This window comes from Danio aesculapii, chromosome 11, assembly GCF_903798145.1.
Source record: "Danio aesculapii chromosome 11, fDanAes4.1, whole genome shotgun sequence".
Classification (NCBI taxonomy): domain Eukaryota; kingdom Metazoa; phylum Chordata; class Actinopteri; order Cypriniformes; family Danionidae; genus Danio; species Danio aesculapii.
This window is the reverse complement of record NC_079445.1, coordinates 11570921-11592478: the sequence shown is the minus strand read 5'-3', so window position 1 is coordinate 11592478 and position 21558 is coordinate 11570921. Positions and strand designations below refer to the sequence as shown.

General features: G+C 35.3%; 1 protein-coding gene across 15 annotated transcripts in view; it reads right to left on the bottom strand.

Annotated features, from left to right (window-relative positions):
• Positions 1-21558, bottom strand: part of adgrl2a (adhesion G protein-coupled receptor L2a) — a 192496-nt gene that overhangs the window by 10592 nt on the left and 160346 nt on the right. For 10 of the 15 annotated variants that reach the window (XM_056467668.1, XM_056467669.1, XM_056467671.1 and 7 more), the window contains 4 exons: positions 17082-17173; positions 4236-4404; positions 3997-4125; positions 2500-2596 (listed from right to left, as the gene is read on the bottom strand). In XM_056467668.1, coding sequence (XP_056323643.1) covers positions 2500-2596; positions 3997-4125; positions 4236-4404; positions 17082-17173 — 487 coding nt within the window. Of the gene's footprint in view, positions 1-214; positions 270-2499; positions 2597-3996; positions 4126-4235; positions 4405-17081; positions 17174-21558 lie in introns of all 15 variants that reach the window. The other 5 variants (XR_008838502.1, XR_008838503.1, XR_008838504.1 and 2 more) reach the window with 1 other exon arrangement.

The following is a 21558-nucleotide window of genomic DNA, read 5'->3' as shown; positions in this document are numbered from 1 at the left end:
CATATATTTTTTCTCAGTGATGCTATATTAAAATTGCAAAAAAAACATTGTTTGTTTTTGTTTCTGAAAAAAAGTACTGAAACACAAGAAAACAAATGCCAGTGTATTGTTTTTTTTTTCACCTTTGTGTTGTGCGCTTGAACGCAAGCATTAAAAGCATGCTGAGTGTTTTAGAGCAAGCCAAAGCAAACGGCTCTGAATAATACAACCTTACCGCAGGTCAGCTAGAGTTGAACATCATCTTCTCATCACATGCATTTCAGCCCTGGCTAAATAATAAATGACAGTTTTTTTTTCTTTTTCTAAATCCTTGAAATAGCTGACCGAGGGCATATTTTCTACTGACTCACTACTGTAGCTGTGTAAAATAGGCCCAAAAGGGGCTTGTCTAACTTCTTGTCTCTTTAAATTGACATTAGGCTTTTTCATTTTCTAATAAAGCAAACATGAAATCAAAGATGACCATGTTTATTATATTAATACACATCCCTAAGGTTTTATAAACATATTATTGGTTCATGTCATACCAAAGGGTGAAAAAAAGCTTTAAAAGATTTCATCAAAATGTAATAACTTGCTTCGCCTCTGAAACAACTTTTGACTGATTACACCAATTTCTCTTATTTTTACTTACTCCTTTCAAACCACCTGCCAAACTGAGACCATCTAATTAATTTGCTTTCAGACACATATGTCAAATCAAATGAGTAAAAGTATTGCAATATTTATTTTATGTTGACAAAAATCACATTTTAAGAGTTTAAATTAAATATCAATCAATGTATTTCAGCTATCATCAGTTACAATATATTCATGTATTCATTTTAAGGATTTGTTTCACATAAATACGAATCAAATACAAGTTCAAAAGATGGGTCTGGATTTATTTGCATATGAATAGTATTTCAAACAAAAAATATAATTATTATTTGTGACCCTGGACCACAAAACCATTCATAAATTTTGGCAAAAATATATAATTGTGACCAATACAGTATATTTACAAGCAACGTAAGAATGGTTTTGTGGTCCAGGGTCACATTTGATAAAAACTTGGCAAATATTTATTTATTTATTTATTTATTCATTAAAATATTCAGTTAATTTACAGTACATTTACAAAATATCTTTATATCCGAATGATTTTGGCAAAAAGAAAAATCTTGTGACAATACAGTGTATTTTTAAGCAACATAAGAATGGGTTTGTGGTCCAGAGTCACATTTGATAAAACATTGCCGGATATTTGCATATTGAATTGATTATTTGTTTGTTTGTTTGTTTGTTTGTTTGTTTGTTTGTTTGTTTGTTTGTTTGTTTCTTTCTTTCTTTCTTTCTTTCTTTCTTTCTTTCTTTCTTTCTTTCTTTCTTTCTTTCTTTCTTTATTAATTTACAATTACAAATAATAAGCTATTTAACATGTGTTAGCTATAACTGTTATCATTCATCAAATTCATATTAATGAATAATTCTAATCTGAGAAAGTCTGAAACCATGTATAAATTATGTAAAATTTGAATAAATCAGCTTTCTACTGACGTTTGGCTTGTCAGGGTAGTACGATATGAAAATCTGGAATCTGAGGGTTCCAAAAAATCGTACAAAATATCTTTACTTTATATTGTAATGATTTTTGGCAAATCAAACTAAATATACAGTAGGACAGTTACAAAATATCTTTACTTCCTAATGATTTTTGGCAAAAAAGAAAAATCAATAATTGTGACCAATACAGTGTATTTTTAAGCAACATAAGAATGGTTTGTGGTCCAGGGTCACATTTGATAAAAATTTTGCAGAATATTCACATATTTAAATGACTGTTCATTTATTTATTTATTTACAATAATAAGTTATTTAACATGTGTTAGATATAAATGTTATTATTCATCAAATTCATATTAATGAATATTCTAATCTGAGAAAGTCTGAAACCATGTATAAATTACCTAAAATTTGAATAAATAAGCTTTCTACTGGCGTTTGGCTTGTCAGGGTAGGACAATATGAAAATCTGGAATCTGAGGGTTCCAAAAAATCTAAATGTTGAGAAAATTGCCTTTATTGTTGTTCAAATTAAATTATTAGCAATGGATATTACTAATCAGAAATTGAGTTTTAATCACAGTTTAATTTACAGTAGGACATTTACAAGTTATCTTGACTTTATATCCTAATGATTTTTGGCAAAAAAAGAAAAATCTATAATTGTGACCATTACAGTGTATTTATGAGCAACATAAGAATGGTTTTGTGGTCCAAGGTCACATATGATATAAATTTAAAAGTATGACTTCATTAGTGCAGAAGTACCAAAATTTGTGATTTGAGTAAAACAATTATGTAAATAAAATACTAAAATATAACTCAAAGAAAAATAATTAAACATGGAAGGCCCAGTTATAGATAACTCTCTCTTGGTCTATACATCATGAAAAAAAAAAAAAACTTAAAAAAAAAAATGTTTCCCATGAAATCAATATTGGGTGTATGACTGACCTTGGTTGAGGGTTGATGTGCTGTTGATATCTCCTGAGATGAAAGAGGACTCAGACTGTTTTCTGACTGTGTCATTCCACATTCTCCTGATTCGACTCTGTAAGATGAAAACTATAATCACTATCTTTTGGAGGGAAAAATTGCATTTATTTTCTGATATGTACAGTGGACCTAAACTGTATTTGTATGCTTTCGGTCACTTCAGTCGTATTTATCTGATGCAATGACATTCATACTTTTAAAACAAAATATCAAAGAAAGTGCCAACAAATGATAACTTGTGTAGCCTCGTTTTTCATTTCAAAGACTTCCAGGTAGTCTGTGCTAATGTCATTTTTTAATGTATAAAAATAGATGAGATACACCATCTTTTTAATTGTAGTCATTAACTTACATATAATACTACTAATAATAATAAATAAATAACCAAAAACATATAAATATAGGTGTGATTTATCCCATCTGACATTAAACATCCAGGATTAATAGTTTCATTAAAATTTAAGTTAAAGTTAAAATTAAACCTTGAGGTAAAACGCCACACTTTTATTTATAATGTATTTAATGTTTACATAATTATTAATTATATTATATGCATATTGGAATGAAAATAAATTTTATTTATTTATTTATTTAGTTAGTTATTTATTTAGTTAGTTAGTTATTTAGTTATTTTATTACATGTGCTAGATTGAAAGCTTGTCTGACTAAGTCTGAAACCAATTTCAAATTATAAACAGTTTAAATAATAAATATATATTATATAATTAATAATTACACTAATTACTAAAATGATAAACACCTATTTACAGGATCAGAACACATAGAGTTATTTGCTGTATAATGTAAGCGCTGCACATTATTAGAGAGGTTGTCATCTTATCCCAGGGCATGATTTTATTTTTATTTTTAATTAGTCAATTAATTAATTATTAATTTAATTTAATTTAATTTTGTTTAATTTAATTTTATTTTATAATATACTGGATGACACATAATTATCATCTTCCTCATCATCATAATGCATACGTTACACTCATCTATGAACATAAAAGTAAATGCACATCTTTCTTAACCTGCTAATTTGATTTGTTTTGAAATTTTGTCTTTCTTTATTATAGTTTGACATTAAGTCATCTATGAAAATATTAATAAAATCTCCCAATTTTCAACATCAATACTACAAAATTTCTGAGCACACTGTAATATAGTTTAGAAAGGATATATTACAGTATAACAGAACCTTACATTGTACAAGAACTATTGCTCCTATTCCCCATAATATAATACAATCCATCATAACGACGTTTAATAAAACCTCTAAAATCGTTTTTTCAAAACAAAGAAAAAAAAGAAAAACCTATATAAAAAGACCATGCTCCAGTATAAGAGCAGATGGAAGCGTTCACAAAGTATAAAATGTGTCTCATGTAACTGAACGCTGCATTAAAAGCCATTGAAAGAAAAACAATGGAAAGTGGGTCAGTAGCATTTTACCTGAGTACCAGAAGAGTAGCGAGCGCTTGTCCGTGTTGTCGAGGTCTTTGTTGAACTGTGCGAGCTCTCTGTCGTGATCCTGCTACAGCAGTACGTGTGTCGGAGGCATTTGCTGTACTCTCGCCGTACCTGCAGTTCAAAGGAACATTTTTTTTTGTTCAAGCAAACTTTTTAATGTGCACTTCTCGTTAAAATCGACTGCTGCTCTGGTAGAACAATGTATTCCGGGAAGCACTTACTTTCTTTTGAAGGAGGCAGTGGAAGGTGAAGATAAACATGCCTTGAAAAGTGTTGAAAATGGTGAAGAGGTATGCTAAGACGACGGAGGACTCGCTGATGAAGAACAAACCAAATGACCAGGTCAGGCCCAAGAGACACAGCAGAGCGAAGCCGCCCATGACCCACGACCTTCCAAAGCAAATAAAAAAGAAACAAAGATGTATGTATTATTCAGTAAAGAACCGTAAATGTACTACAATAATAGTAAATCCAACACGGGTCCTGAAAATCATTTTGGACTGACATCTTGGGCACATGTACACTGCAAATAGTCTTTTCTTACTTTGGGTTTTTGTCTTGTTTCTAGTCCAAATATCTAAATACTCTTAAATCAAGAAGCATTTTTCTTGACAAGTACAAGATATTGTCTTGATTTAGAAATAAAGTGTTGTGGGCAAAATTAAGTGATTTTTTAAATTCAAACAAGCTACGTAATCTGCCAATGGGGGATACAAATTGATCTTATTTCAAAGCGAAACAAAAATAATATAATAATATTATTATAAATATTATTTTTCTTATACTTTTCTTAAATTCTTTTTGCCTTGTTTCTAGCCCAAATATTTTAAAATTCTTTAATCAATAAGTATTTTCTAGACAAGCAAAAAGCAGTGTCTTGTTTAAAAAAAATTATTTGCCGGATTTTTTTTTTCTTAAAACAAGCCAATTGGTGGATTACTTTGCTTGTTTTAAGTAAAAACCCACTTAATTTTGACATATAATTTTTATGGGTGTTGTATGTAGGTATTTGATTTTTTTAAAGCATATAAATACCATAATATGTTTGCAGATATTTAAGAAACATGCTAAGTGAACATACTTGTTTATCTGAAAAATGAACAAGTGAAAATGTGCATTACGTGTTGGAACGGTTGGCTTTTTTTGGTCCCTTTAACCCAATGCCAGTTTAGCCAATTATATTTCAGCACCCTGGGTTGCCTTTGTGGAAAACAGGGTATTTCATTCATTCAGTCAGAAAGGCTCTTAAATGTGTCTGCGACCGAAATGCAACCGCTGGTGGACAGTAGCAGACTTCGAAATGAGACGCAGATTCAGAGTTCCACATGAGGTGTTTATTAGTTAGCAAATAATATAATTATTACAAATGTAAACATTACTAACAGTACACTATGTGAGGAGATACGCAGTGATAAGCAATTTAGCTGTTTGCCCCAGACAAAACACGACAGAAACTTTCATACAGCCATTCAGAATCACAGAATAGTGCACTTACTGCACTCCAATGAAATGGTAAGATTTATAATCTAATTAATACATATTAAAGTTCTTTCACATTATTAAATGTACATGCTGAACTACTGATTTGTATTGGCTTGCACTAGTCACATTTATAAAGTTCAATTTCAAACTGTTTTATTATCAAGATCTGCTGCTGCTTTCAGTAGTATGACAATAAATGTCATGTAAAATGGCATTCAAACTCACATTATTAGCATTTAACACCGAAAAAAGCACATGAGGTGTACCTGAGGTAAACATTGTCAGTTTATTCTGTTGTTCAGCTGCAAGAAAAAGAAGCCATTTCTAAAATATAAATTTCAGGTGTTGGTTAGGACAAAAACTCCTTTTAATAAGGAAAATATTCCTTCTGTCGCTACTTAAATCAGCCTTTAGGCTCGATAGTCAGACTCGCTCCTGTTGTCGTCAATCTGGCAACCTGCGCTTGCATGTGTTTTGAATCAGGCATGCAATACCTAGTTCAACCACTGGGTGTCAAACTTACATACTGCACCTTTATGCTGTGTTCACACCAGACACGGTACGCGTGGATAAATCGTGCTGTCCGCGTGTAAAAAGACACGTGAACATTTTGAGTTTGCTCGCTTCATTCGCGCGTCAAATTCACTTCACAACAGACGCGGATTCGCATCATGGGCGGGGCTTCGGTCTGCCTGGTGACTCTAGCTTCGTTGCTAAATGGCTAACATGAATTTTATTGAAAGAATAGCTGTGTTTATGTGCTTTAGAAAGACTGAAAAACAGCGTCGATTTGTTTAAAGCTGTGCCCACTACATGCATTCTGAGGTGCACCCAGCTCTGTGAGCTCATAAACTCCTTCAGAAACTATACCTGGATGATGGAAGCTTTCAGCGGTGCTTCCGACTGAGCCGAGCCCAGTTTAATGAGCTGCTGTTCGCTGTCGGCAGGAGGATTTTCCACCGGGACACCAACAACAGGCGCTACATCATAATCACTCCCCTACAAGAGCAAGCTCCTGATTGGTTAATGCAGCACGAATGTTAGAAGTTCAGATTATTCAACTCGAGCGATTCACCTGATACGCGCGTCAAGCACGTCAATCGCGCAAAAACGCTCTATTCGCACCACTTCATTCACCTTCGCTTCGGTTGCCTTTGTGGAAAACAGGGTATTTCATTCATTCAGTCAAAAAGGTTCTCAAATGCGTCCGCGACCAAAACGCAACCTCCGGTGGACCGTAGCAAACTTTGAAATGAGACACAGATTCAGAGTTCCACATTAAGTGGTTATTAATTAGCAAATAATATAAATATTACAAATGTAAACATTACTAATAACACGCTATGTGTAAATCATTCGCGATTGACGCTTCTTCCGTGTCTGGTGTGAACGCAGCATTACAACAAGACAATATACTTTGCTTGTCTAAAAAATGCCTTTTATTGAATGATTTTTGGATATTTGGACTAGAAACAAGACAAATAATATTTTACAGTGTATGCCATTGGAAGATTATTTTGTTGTAAGGAAAAAAATGTGACATATTTTGACATTTTTGTTTAACATATACCAACACAATCTCACGGCAATTCGTAACTTTTTTTTTAGTGGCTAATTCGTACGAATTCATACGATCTAATTCGTACAATTTAGTACGATTTGCTCATCCTAAAATGACGGTTGGGTTTAGGGGCGGGGTTAGGTGCCACGCCTCCTTTTTAAAATCGTACCATTTCGTATGACTGAACTTGTACGAATTCGTACGAATTAGCCAGTAAACTGTCAAAACGTAAAATACTTCCGTTTTCTCGTGAGATCAGGCTGCATATACTAAAAACAAGACAATGTTGTACTTGTATGTTGTACTTGTCAAGAAAACGTTTCTCGATTTAAGAGTTTTTAGCTATCTAGATTAGAAACGAGACAAAAACTCTAAATAAGAAAAGCATTTATTTGCAGTGTAGATGGGAAATGCAGTGGAACATATCACTGAGAGGTTAATCAATCCCATATGAAAAAGGGATTATCATAAAGAAGGTTTAATCAGTATCGAGGCAGTGGAGTGTAGAGATATTTTTGCATGCCACATAACTACTGGGTAAAGACGCATGATACTGGGCTGCATTCAGACGGAGGGGAAAGAGAAAGAGCAGTAATCATCTCTGATTGGTCCATTTTAGTGGAGGAGGCGCTGACAACAGGTCTCGGCTGGCTAAGGAACCAAAGAGATAGAGCTTGCTTTCATCAGAGGAGAGATGAGAGATGAAACAAGAAACCAACATATGAGGATTTGAAGCCATGAGGAACAGCAGGGCTTTGGGGTAAAAGATTTGAAGGTGCGAGGGTATAAATGAATTGAGCTCTATAAATGAGGAAGATCACGGACTGAGCTTTATGGATGTACTGATATTTAAATTCTGTCTGCAACGAATGCTTTATGTTGTGGGTGATAAGTGATAATTGGACAATGTTAAAATACTAGTGAGTCTAAAAAGGAAATAAATACAGTTTAGACACACTAGGCATCATTTACAGAACATGACAGTTTAATGGATTATATAATTATTATCAAACAAATAGATTTTATAGCTATTTTAACAGTTGTGACCCTGGACCACAAAACCTTTAGCTGCATGAGGATATTTGTGGGAATATCCAAAAATACATAGTATTAGTCAAAATCATCTATTTTTCATCTATTTTTCTTTTATGCCAAAATCACAAAATCAAGATTTTCTTCCATGAAGACATTTAATAAATTTCCATCCTCTTTTCATCAGTAATGTGCTGTGCTAAGAGCTTAATATGAAAACCCTATAAATATGTTTAAGTCATATTTTGTCTATAGCAATAAACCATGCATCAATGTAAAATGTATTTATTCAGCTTTCGGATAAAATGTATATTTCAGTTTCCAAAAATGTACACATTTTTTGTAATTCAGGGTCACATTTTGAAATGCAAAAGTAAAGTCATAATATATAAGAAAGATATTCAATTTTAAATTTGCTAGAGATTACATTTAACAGTGTTGCAATAAAATTATAAGCGTAAATTTTTTTTAAATGTGTTGTATGACAGCTTATTTAAAATAAATAAATAGTAAAATAAATATATAAATAAATATAATTATTTATAATAAATGAACAAATAAACAAACACACACACACACACACACACACACGCACACACACACACGCACACACACACACACACACACACACACACACACACACACACAAACAAATAAATAAATAAATAAATAAATAAATATATCGAATTATATTTATTTATATTAAATGAACAAACAAATAAATAAATAAATAACAATAAAAATTCATAAATAAATCTAATAATTTTTTATAATAAATAAACAAACAAAAAAATGCATGAATGAATAAATCTTATTACATTTATTTATGAAAACTGAACAAATAAACAAAAAATAATAATAAAAATAAATAAATAAATCTAATTATATGTATTTGTTTTAAATGAACAAATAAATAAATAAATAAATAAATAATTTAAAAAAATATAAATACATAAATAAACAAACAAACAAACAAACAAATAAATACATAAATAAATAAATTTTATTATATTTATTTATAATAAATGAACAAATAAACAAAAAATGAATAAATAAAATAATAATAATAATAATAATAATAATAATAATAATAATAAATAAATAAATCTAACTATATTTTTCATAATAAATAAACACATAAACAAACAAACAAATACATACATACATAAATAAACTTAATTATATTTATTTACAATAAATGAACAAACAATCAAATAAATAATAATAAATAAATAAATCTAATTATATTTATTTATAATAAATGAACAAACAAACAAATAAATTAATTAATAAAAAAACTAATAAATAAATAAACAAACAAACAAACAAATAAATAAATCTAATTATATTTATTTATAATAAATAAATAAATAAATAAATAAATAAATAAATAAATAAATAAATAAATAAATAAATAAATAAATAAATATCACCAATAGGCAAAACATAACATAAAATAAAATAAATGAATCAAATCTACTAATAACCACAGCTAAACCATATATACAGTTTTACAGAGCAATAGGATGGTTAGAGGGCACTGAAATATGAGAAAATGAAGGGTATGAGTGGTTTGACTTATGAAGGTTTTTACGTAAGACTAGATTAAGCTGTTTGCTTTATGAAGTGTTTGAGCATATGTCTGTGTAAGGAGGTTCAAGGGTTTGAGGGCAGGTTGAGGGAAAAATGTAAAAGGTTATAGGAGAGGAATAGCAGGGTAGAAAAATAGTTATTATGAAAAATTGAAGGGATATGAGGGTATGAAGTTCGAACGTAGAGCATTTTAAGACGGTCCAGGTGGAATAAAAATTAAGAAACCAGTTAAGCCACAGACAGACATATACAGACAGACAGCGCAGATGAGCGGCACAGAGACAGCGCTTCTGAAAGAGCCCAGCAAACAGACAATAAAATGACAAGGGGGAGCAACCATGAGGCTGTGGCACAGATTTCTAGCTAACGCTCTTACTTGATAAATGGTTTATTATCTTCATAGCTAGAGAGCATGGCCAGCAGAGGAGAGAGACAACATTACATCAGGCAAATCAGTTGGATTAGCATTCATATTCCAAATGCAAGAATTCTAAGGTTAAACAACAAATTAGTCTGAAAAGGGGGAAAAAGTTAAAAGTGTTAAAAAAGAAAGTTGTTAGATTTTGCCTTCAGACAAATAAAATGAACATGAACATGTTTTAAAGACAACATGATACTACTTTACAATGGAACTTCTATAATTTTAATTTTAATTATAATTTTTACTTCTATAATACTTATTTATATATATATATATATATATATATATATATATATATATATATATATATATATATATATATATATATATATATATATATAAATTTATAAAACTTTAAATATTTAAAAATAAAAATTTAAAATTTAAAATATAAATTTATTTTTCCCCCCAATTTCTGTTTAACAGGGAAAAGATTTTTTCAGCACATTTCTAAACATAATAGTTTTAATAACTCATTTCTAATAACTGATTTATTTTATCGTTGCCTTGTTGACAGTAAATACTTCTATACAGCTTAGAGTGACATTTAAAGGTTTAACTAGGAAAATTAGGTAAACTAAGCAGGTTAGGGTAATTAGGCAAGTTATTGTATAATGATGGTTTGTTCTGTAGACTAAAAAAAAAGTAGCACAAAAAACATTTTTTTTCTCCAGAAGAAAAATTATTATCAGACATACTGTGAAAATTTCCTTGCTCTGTAAAACATCATTTGGGAAATAATTAAAAAAGAAAAAAATATTCAAAGGGGGCTAGTAATTCTGACCTCAACTGTATATATATATGTATATATATATATATATATATATATATATATATATATAGTAAATAATAAAAAATGCTTCATAAAGGTAAGTTATATATTAAAACCATTATCGTCAGTTGTTTTTATTTCAGTCCGTACAGAAATAAATAAATAAATTAACCAGAAAACGCACAGCAAGGACAAGGTTAACTGTAAGCGGACTTTATTAAAGCAACAGTTCTCCCAAAACTAAAAATTCTTTCATCATTTTAACTAACTTTTGATCTTCTATTGAACAGAAAAGAAGATACTTCGAAGATGGCTCTAACCATTGAGTTCTATAGTATAGTTGGAAGTAACCATTGACCTCCAACTATGGAAGTCAATGGTAAAAGATTTTCAGCATTCTTCATTCATTCATTTTCCTTCAGTTCAAGGCTGGTTTTTGCTTCTGCATTGAGTGCTCGCTGTGACCCACGGTGCATGTTTTGCATTTTGCCGTGCATTTATCCACTTATACAGCCATGCTGTTCGTGTGGCTCTGCAATAACACTTCCGAAACGCTAACTGGCAGTGAGGATTTTATGCTCCTCTGTGTCGAGTTTCTTCACGGGTGTTTTGTTTTTTCTGTACGCTACCTTAATCTAAAAGTAGCTCAAACTCGCTCATTCAGAGGCGGGAACTGGCGGATATGCAACAACTTTAATCATAAGGTAAAGACAAAACAATAGTTTCCAATTGGAGCTTCTTTCACAGGACTCGACACTTGTCAACTCAATCCAACGGGTTTGCGTGGCTCTCGGCCCCGCCTACACTCATGAGTGATACAAAGCTGACCAATCACAGAGCTTGTGCTATGCATTGTTGCAATGTGTAGCTACATTTTTGCTACAGTGTAGCTACATTTTACAGAGGTGTGAGTCAGCATCAGCCATGGTGATGGTCGCTACGTCATAATCACACCCCCACAAGAGCAAGCTCCTGATTGGTTAACGCGGCGCGAATGTCCCCTGAAGTTCAGATTTTCGAACTCGATTGAATTGCGTGAAACGCGCGTTAAGCACATCAAACATGTAAAACGCGCAAAACGCTCAATTTGCGCCGCACCATTCGCGCATATCGTGCCGCAGGATGTCTTTTCCCGCATTTGCATTGACTTAACAAGTAAATCACTCGCGCTTGATGCTCCATCCGCGTCTGGTGTGAACACAGCATAAATCAGCCCATTTCAGAGGTCGCCAAAGTGGAATGAACTGCCAAATATTACAGCATATGTTTTACACAGCGGTTGCCCTTCAGGCTGCAACCCAGTATTGGGAAACACCTATACACTCTCGCAATCATGCAAGGCCAATTTCGTTTACCCAGTTCACCTAAAGCGCATGTCTTTGGACTGTGGGGGAAACCGGAGCATCCAGAGGAAACCCACACCAACACGGGGAGAACATGCAAACTTCACTTCACTTCACTTCACTTCACTGACCCAGCCCGTACTCGAACCAGTGACCTTCTTGCTGTAAGGCGACAATGCTAACCACTGAGCCACCGTGACACTTTTAAGCTTTCTTAAAATATATATTCTTTATTGTTTAACAAAATGAAGAAACTTATAAATTTTCCACTTTTTGAGGGGTGAACAATCCCTTTAATGGTTGACAGAGACTGAAGTGAAACAAATTTTGTATTCCCCTTCTCTTTTATAATAACATGGACACTAAATAATAAATCATAAAGAACATTTATTTGCGAGCAAAGCTTCCATTTGGATTTCATGTTGTCTTTAACACATGACTTGTGATGATACTGATGATTACATGACAAGAGTTTTTTTTTTATAAAACTTTACTGCCACTGTGTAAATTTACTTCCTTTTTCTACACAGACAGCCAAGAGTATTTCATTTCTCCATCCTACTTTACCCTATGCCAGATTCTAAAGAGGCTAAAGATGGTTCTCTCAGGCCAAATGTGCCAGTGCTTTGTCTTTTCGCACAATTTAATGTGGCAGTAATGTTTTATGAGTGACATAAGTTACGGTGTGCAGTGAATCTTACCCAGGCAAATCAGAATTATAATAGCCATCACAGACGCGATAATTACTGGTTTGGGTAAGAGAACAGAGAGAGGACAGAGAAAGAAGAAAGGAAGGGGAGAGAGAAAAACAAGGGGAAGTGGGAAACAGAAAAAATGAAACGAAATGCGGCACATTAGCTTGCTGAACATGCAACATGCTGAGTCCAGAGTTTGTTTCATCTTGCCCTATTGTGATCGCTGAAGAGAAATTTAGACAACATACGGCTGACACAATGCCTTTGAGGGGCATATTTTTGAAGCATGTTATCCGTGTTTATATCTCAGTTAAATCTAACAGAATATGCATAATTCCCCAATGGTTGCATGCTAACTTTGAAGGATCATATTAAAATGCAATCAGTGTCATATGTCAAATCTAGACTCTTTATATGAATGGAGTATATATTCCAAAAGTGTAAAAACCTTGTAGAGAATTATATATGTGCATTGTACATTCTTATATATCGTAAAGGGAGATACATTTCATGTGTTTTCATCACTATTGAGGCCATGACTTCTTATTTCTGAAGGCTCTAAGAGTGTTGACAGCTTTAGACAAGAAATTGTCTTTTTAAATGAAAAAACCAGGGATGCATATATATAATGACCAGGGATGCATTTCCCAAATCCACCATTAGCCAACTAAGATCACAAGTTCCAGCGTTACAAATATATTGCAGCGATTTGGTGTTTTCCGACTCCATCATTTCAATGAACATTTGCATACAGCATTGCAATCTTGTGTTATTATTGTAAGAATCACAAACATTAACTTGACTTCCAGTTTATCATTTGGAAAGGTGGCAGAAAGTAAATTTTTCCCATGAATTATCTGTTGAACTGCATCCCAATCATCACAAATACTGCAGAAGACCAAATGGAACCTGCATGGACCCAAGATTCTCAAAGGATTCAGTCAAGTTTTGTAAAGAAAAAATCATGGTTTGGGGTTACATTCAGTATGGGGGCGTGTGAGAGATCTGCAGAGTGGATGGCAACATCAACAGCCTGAAGTATCAAGACATTTGAGCTGTCCATTACATTACAAACAACAGGAAGGGGGAAATCTTCTGGAGGATAGCGTTCCTTCTCATACTTCAGCCTCGCAAAAGAGCAAAGAGGGTCAAGGTGCTCCAGGATTGGCCAGCCCAGTCCCAGACTTGAACATTATTGAGCATGTCTGGTATAAGATGAAGGCATTGTAGATGAATCCAAGGGATCTTGATGAACACTTTGCCATTCCAGATGACTTTATTAATAAGTTATTTGAGTCATTGCAGAGATGTCCATGGGAGTAATACACAAAACTAATTCTTTTTCCACTGCACCATGACTTTTTATTATATACTGTAAATTATTTATGTTAAGTGACCACTTTTGTCTAAGAAAAGTCAGACCTTACTGTCCTAATTAAATAATTACATTTTTAATATATTTTATTTTGGTAAAATAAGTTTAATCTAGAGGCCTTAGAAGCCACTTCTCATACCAAGTGATCAACTAGAAGTCAAGTAATTATTTGTTGTCACTAAAAATTGGATAGGCAACAAGATTCAGGTAGTGTCCACATTTGAAGTTGAAAAATGAATTAAAGTGTTTTTTTCTCTTAGGGAATAGTTACTCCACCCCATTTAGAGCGTCATTATAGATGTTTTACGTGATGTGGTTCATCGACAACAGGTAGATTGACGATGGATCTACGACAAAGCAACTTCGGTTTTGAAAAACAACCCACATAGCAATATATGTCTAGCCCAGCTCTGGCCCACACATCAAGCTTTTGCTTGGCCCACATACTGCAGTGAATTATAGTACATGACTTGACCAAGTCTGACTTCAAGACAAGGGCAAAACATGGACCATATCTGGGCCAAGTATTAGCCAAGTTAATAACCTATACCTGAACTGGGCCAGATATGTTGGTGTGTCACCAGTGCAATGAAATCAATAAACCAATAAATCATTGCGCTTTAGGCATGCTGTGGGTGTGCTTTTTCTTGAAGCGACTTCATGATTGGTAAAAAAAAAAATTTTACTCAAAAATAATAAAAATCTATTTTAAAAGTGGGTCAAGATAGGCCAAACTTACATGGCCCGCATATCAAATTTTAACATCTGGGCCAAATACTACATTTGATATCTGGCCCAAGTATTGTGTGCAGCCTTAAAAACGGTGCCAGGTGTCAAACCTGGGCCATGTTTGGGCCACATGCTGTACGCCAGTGCCAGATGAATGCCTGCTGTGCCAGATTTATGCTAATTCTGGGCCAGAATTCTTTGCTACCTGGGAAATGTCACAACATCATTCATTTCTGAAACGATCCATCATACTAGTTCAACCACAAGGTACGTTGTTGTTTGGGAAATGCACCCAGGATCAGTTTACATACTTCCTGCTTGCATACCTAAAAGATGTGAAGAGGTGAACAAGGGTTAATGGTCACAGTTGTAGCTGCTGATCTTCAAATTGTTAACAATTCAAATCAATTGAATTCCAGTTCAGTTGTGACTGCCCTGTTTCCTGCTGGTCACCATTGTGACTAAGTATAAAACCTAATTTAACCAACACAATATCAAATGTGTTCGGGCTCTCTAAAAAGTAAAATGGTTATTCTCAAACTGCAAGGGAAACAATTGTGGTTTAATGGGTTAAACTCCTTGTTCCTCCTTGTTAGAGCAAGCAACTCCCATGCGGAAAGTTGCCGGTTCGATCCCAGCTCAGAGTGGGTTACATTGGTGCCATGACCTGGATGGGATGAGGTTTAGGGGGGTGAGTGTAGCAGAGGCCAGCTAGTGAAGTGCTGTGCAGGTAAACCCCACGCCTCTGGACCTGTAAGGTGCTCTAGCGACAGATGCTAGAGGCCATAGTCTTTAGCCTCCTTGTTAGAGCAACCGACTCGCCGGTTCAATCCCAGCTTGGAGCAGGTTAGGTGGTGTAGGATTGGCAGGATTACATTGGTGCCGTGACTCGGACAGGAGTGAGGTTTAGGGGGTGAGTGTAACAGAGGCCAGCTAGTAAAGTGCTGTGCAGGTAAACCTCACTTCTCTGGACCTGATAAGGTGCTCTAGCGACAGACGCTAGAGCCAATGGCCTTTAGCCTTCTTGTTAGAGCAACCAACTCCCAAGCAGAAAGCTGCCGGTTTGATCCCAGCTCGAAGCGGGTTTGGGTGGTGTTGGCCCAGTGAGTTTATATTGGTGCCGTGACCCGGATAGGAGTGAGGTTTGTGGGGGTGAATGTAACAGAGGCCAGCTAGTAAAGTGCTGTGCAGGTAAACCCCACTCCTCTGGACCGGAAAAGGTGCTCTAGTGACAGATATTAGAAGCTATGGTCTTTAGCCTCCTTGTTAGAGCAACCGACTCCCATGCAAAGAATTTCCGGTTCAATCCCAGCTCGGAGCGGGTTGGGTAAAGTAGGACTGGCAGGGTTACACTAATATACTATTCATATTTTAACATGGACTTCCAATACTTTGACAGGGATGTCTGTAGATGGATCCAGAATAATCGGAAAAGATGAAAAACATTTTAACAACATTGTTTAAAAAAATCACATATCAAATATGTCATACATTATCAAACAGAACCAGTCTGACATGCATTGCCATGCCAGAAAACAAAACCAAAGGGTTACATGGTCAACCAACAGACTTTTTCTTTACTTTTCTGCCTAAAAGATCTCCCTCTTCGCAACAGGAAACACATGGAAGTGCTTTCACTGTGCTGTCTTTACACACACACACACACACACACACACACACACAAACACATCTGAATTCACTCTGTAGGCAGACTCTGAATACAGTGAGCTGTTCCAAAAAAGAGTTCTGCGGTCACTGTAAAGGAGGAACAGCGCTGAGCCTGTCTCAATCATTACGTGCCTCTCTGGCCATCACTCACATTAATAGACGCCGTGCACCTGAAGAGAATAACATCTGTCTGGAGTCCATCTGAATCCCTTCAGTCAAGGCACTTAAATCCATTCAAGCAAAAACGACAGTTTTGTAGATGCTACGATGTAAGCAGGGCACAATGTCTGTTCCTGTTCTACATTTTAGATTAGAAATGCTACTTCTTGGTGTGTGGCGGCACACTTCCACTCCACATGAGCTGAAATATTGTGGGGGAAAAACAATGCGACTTACTTGATGTGCTCCAGCCGGCTGGAATCGGGTTTCAGCGATGTAGAGTGTTTCATCATTTTGTACATCGTGATGAGCAGGAAGATGAGATTGAGCTGTGGGAAAGCAAAAGACCTTTGTTAATAAACAAAAAGGAAACTTAAAAGATTAGATAAGTGAAGTTTTATTGGGAGCATTAATTGAAAACAGCCATCCAAGCATCCCTTCAGCCAGTGCCTAATACAATAACCATCTGGCATATTGTGAGACAAAGCCAAGATGACTGGCGCCAAATACACTGTCACTATATATCAATACATGAATACAAAACTGCAATAAAACCGTTTAACTGCTGAATGAAAACACAAATAGTTCAGAGACGCTCCAAGACCACACACGGAGAAACGGATATTTGATATTTCCTCAGGGGGAAAAAGACTTTAAGAAATATTCCGGGTTATTTTATAGACAAACATTTGCAGACCGCCTCTGTGGTGAAACGTCAGAGGGAAAACATTCCTCTGTTTGTAAAAGTGAAATGAAAATGCATATTTACAGAGTTACACTTACAATGGAAGCTTAGCAGGGAATCAATGAGCACTGAGAATATCTATCTATCTATCTATCTATCTATCTATCTATCTATCTATCTATCTATCTATCTATCTATCTATCTATCTATCTATCTATCTATCTATCTATCTATCTATCTATCTATCTATCTATCTATCTATCTATCACAATCATCAGCAATATAATATAATCCTGGCAGATCGTGGGCAAAAACACATATCGTTAAAGAACTACGAATCCGTTAATACATGGACTACAGATCCAGTCAAGCACCACACACTCACACCTGTTCTGGTTGTCTGCTGATTGCTAACACACAGTTGAAGCTGTTCAGAACTGATGACATGGACTTTAAAAGCAGCAAATAAACAAACACACACACACACTATAGTTGCCTTGCCTTTCTGTGTTTGACCCTTGCTTTGATTTGTTTGTTTATTTACGCTGTCTGCTGCCTGCCTTTTGACCAATCGCCAGTTTCATGACCATGACTCTATCTATCTATTCATTCATCCATCCATCCATCCATCCATCCATCCATCCATCCATCCATAAAATATTACACATTGTAGATAAAAAAGGATAGAATAATTATCAGTCAGTCCATCCATCCATCCATCCATCCATCCATCCATCCATCCATCCATCCATCCATCCATCCATCCATCCATCCATCCATCCATCCATCCATCCATCTATCTATCTATCTATCTATCTATCTATCTATCTATCTATCTATCTATCTATCTATCTATCTATCTATCTATCTATCATTAAAATATTACATATCATAGATGAAAAAAAGATCGAATAATTATTAGTTTAATTAGTTATTTATCTAACTACATTTTCTATCTATTCATCTATCCATATATCTATCTGTCTCTCTGTCTGGCCATCCGTCTGTCCGTCTGTCCGTCCATCGGTCCATCCATCCATCCATCCATCCATCCATCCATCCATCCATCCATCCATCCATCCATCCATCCCATAGTTAAATTTTAAAAACTGTTTTTTTTTGTTGTTATTGGTTTGACATGTCACATTAGCTGCTGTTAGACATGTGGATCTTGGCTAATACATTTTATTCAGTCAGTAAATAAAAATAAAACTTTTCAGCAACAATCGACTGTAAAAAATTACCTAATTTGTGAATCTTAAAAGATCTAGGGACGCTGAAGATGTACGTTTGTCCACACACTGTGAGACGGACCTTGTAGCAGCTTACATTGGTCATACTTATATCACATAGTGTGTAAAATGACTTCCTAATAGCTACAACTATGTGGTACAACTATGTGGTGACGGAACATTTTCTGGTCTAATCCATTTTCTGGAGAACAGACAGGCGAGGACGGAGCAGTCTATCATTTGCAGCCGCTCTCATAAGTGGCGGTGTCACCAGCTCAAACAAGCTCTTCAGTTCGGCTCCTTGTTCGGGCGCAGAAGCTCATCATTCTGCCATCAAAACAGCGATGGCGATCAATAACGTGCCGCTCGTGCAATCAAGCACCACGGTTTTTCTCAGAGACACCATGGAAAGAGGGAGGGATAGAGAGGCGAGGGTGCTGGGGTTATGCCTGTTTTTTTTTTTTTTTTCTTGTGGCCCATGCGCCCGAATTTATGAACACAGAGCTATAAAAGGCCTCTCACGCCGGCAGAGCGCTGACAGTGATCTGATGAGACGAGAGGAAGTGAGGACGCTCTGCAGAGGGAGAGGTAACCTAGCAAAGCAGCCACTACACTCCTAAAGCTCCTTGTTCCTCCATGTCCCATGGGCTTCCTCTGCTTCGGAAAGAGCTTTTCCTGAACAAACCCCCTCATCCCTGAATCATCACCGCTAGCCAAGCAGAAGACCCTCAACTCCACTCTGGGATGGTGGAGAAAGCGGTATGCGTGTGTTCATATGTCTGTGTGTGCGTCTTGAACTCCGATTGAACCAGATTAAATATTTAAGGTGCAGATGGAACTGTCTGCATGATGCAAACTTGTCACAGTCCAAGCGTGTTTTAATGTCACTCATACGCACTAATGGTTCCCAACCACTCATTAGCTCAATGTCCTGGTTTTCATGGATCTTATATGCCTGGTGCCTCAGAGCCAAGAAAGCTCTTTTCTACCGAAACGGTGGTGATTGTCTTGTCTGAGGCAGTGTTGGCTGGTGGATGTGCCACTACCCACATTTTCCACCAGGTTTTCACAATCTTACAAGAGCAATATGATATTGTAACAAAATATGTTACAATATAATGTGTCGATAAACAAACACAGCAATGAGGTCAAACATTACACTTTATTTTAAGTTGTTATTTCATTGTTTATCAGCTGCTTTTGATGCATCTGAAACAAACACTAGAGGCAGCAGTAAACGCCAACAACTTTTAAGCTCATCTGCCATAGTTCTGCACTTAAAATAGAACTTGCACCTCAGTTTTGGGCTCACGGTTACGTTAGCTATGGGTATGATACAACAAGAATAATAACAAATCCCCAGTGCTTGGTTTCTCTGTTTATTTTGAACAAGCAGAAGTGTTTTGTCACAATCAGCTACATAACTGAAAAGCTACTTGTGATGCAAAAGTACAGAATAAACAGAATAATGGAAACTAAAACTTTATAATTAGACTGCGTATTAAACTTACAAAGGTTGAGGCCAACTCTCCTCAGAACAGAAGAACAGTAATTGTGCACATAGATTCAGTAAGCTTCAAACCAGAAATCTTTTTAATGAAAATGCTAGTACTGACTGGAGGTCCATTCATAACAGCGGGTGCAGTGGACATTCGTGTTCAATACTGTAAGTGTGTGTAGAGAATGAACTCCATATTTATTTCTATATACAGTATATTCTATATTTCCCTATATACAGTATATTCTATATTTCCATTGTTTTTCTATGTACACGCATATAGATTCGCGCTTATGGAGCATTTTGCCACAAGCTTGGCACACCTGTCTTTGGGAATTTTTGCCCATTCCTCTTTGCAGTACCTCTCAAGCTCTATCAGGTTGGATGGGAAGCAATGGCATACAGCCATTTTCAGATCTCTCCAGAGATGTTCAATAAGATTTAGATCTGGACTCTGGCTGGGCCACTTAAAGACATTCACCAAGTTGATGTGAAGCCACTTTTTTGATATTTTGGCAGTGTGCTTTGGGTCATTGTCCTACTGGAAGATGAACCGTCGCCCCACTCTGAGGTCAAGAGCCCTCTGAAGCAGGTTTTCATTCAGGATGTCACTGTACATTGCTGCATTCATCTTTCCCTCTATCCTGACTAGTCTTGCAGTTCCTGCTGCTGAAAAACATCCCCACAGCATCATGCTACCACTACCATGCTTCACTGTAGGAATGGTATCAACCTGGTGATGAGTGGTGCCTGGTTTTCTCCAAACCTAAAGCCTGGCATTCACTCCAAAGAGTTCAATTTTACTCTCTGAAGGTCTGAGAGTCCTTCAGATGATTTTTGGCAAATTTCAGGCGGGAAGTGGCTTTTGTGATTGTGTGGACTCGTGATCCTCTTGAAATTTCTTTAGAAATAAACTTCACACACACATATACATCTGCAAAAAAGTAAAATGTAAAATGGCAACCGTATCAAAATGATCCCTATTCACACAGACCCACAAAAACATCTAAACACGCAGTGTGCATCCAAACATTTTTGTTTTAGTTGTGAAGTACTTGGCAATGCATAGACTGAAAGACCAATGAGTGCATGATAGAGTTATGTAAATAGATTACATGTGTTTTGAAGTCACGTAAACATGCCATAGGATAGCAAGATATTTTAACAAAATGTGTTTTTTATATCAAGTTAATGTGATTTAAAAACACAATCCAATCAAAGAACATTTGTTTTAGATGTCAGGTTGATGTTTCTGACTTTTCTATGGTGGTAAAGTGCACAACACTCCCTTATTAGACA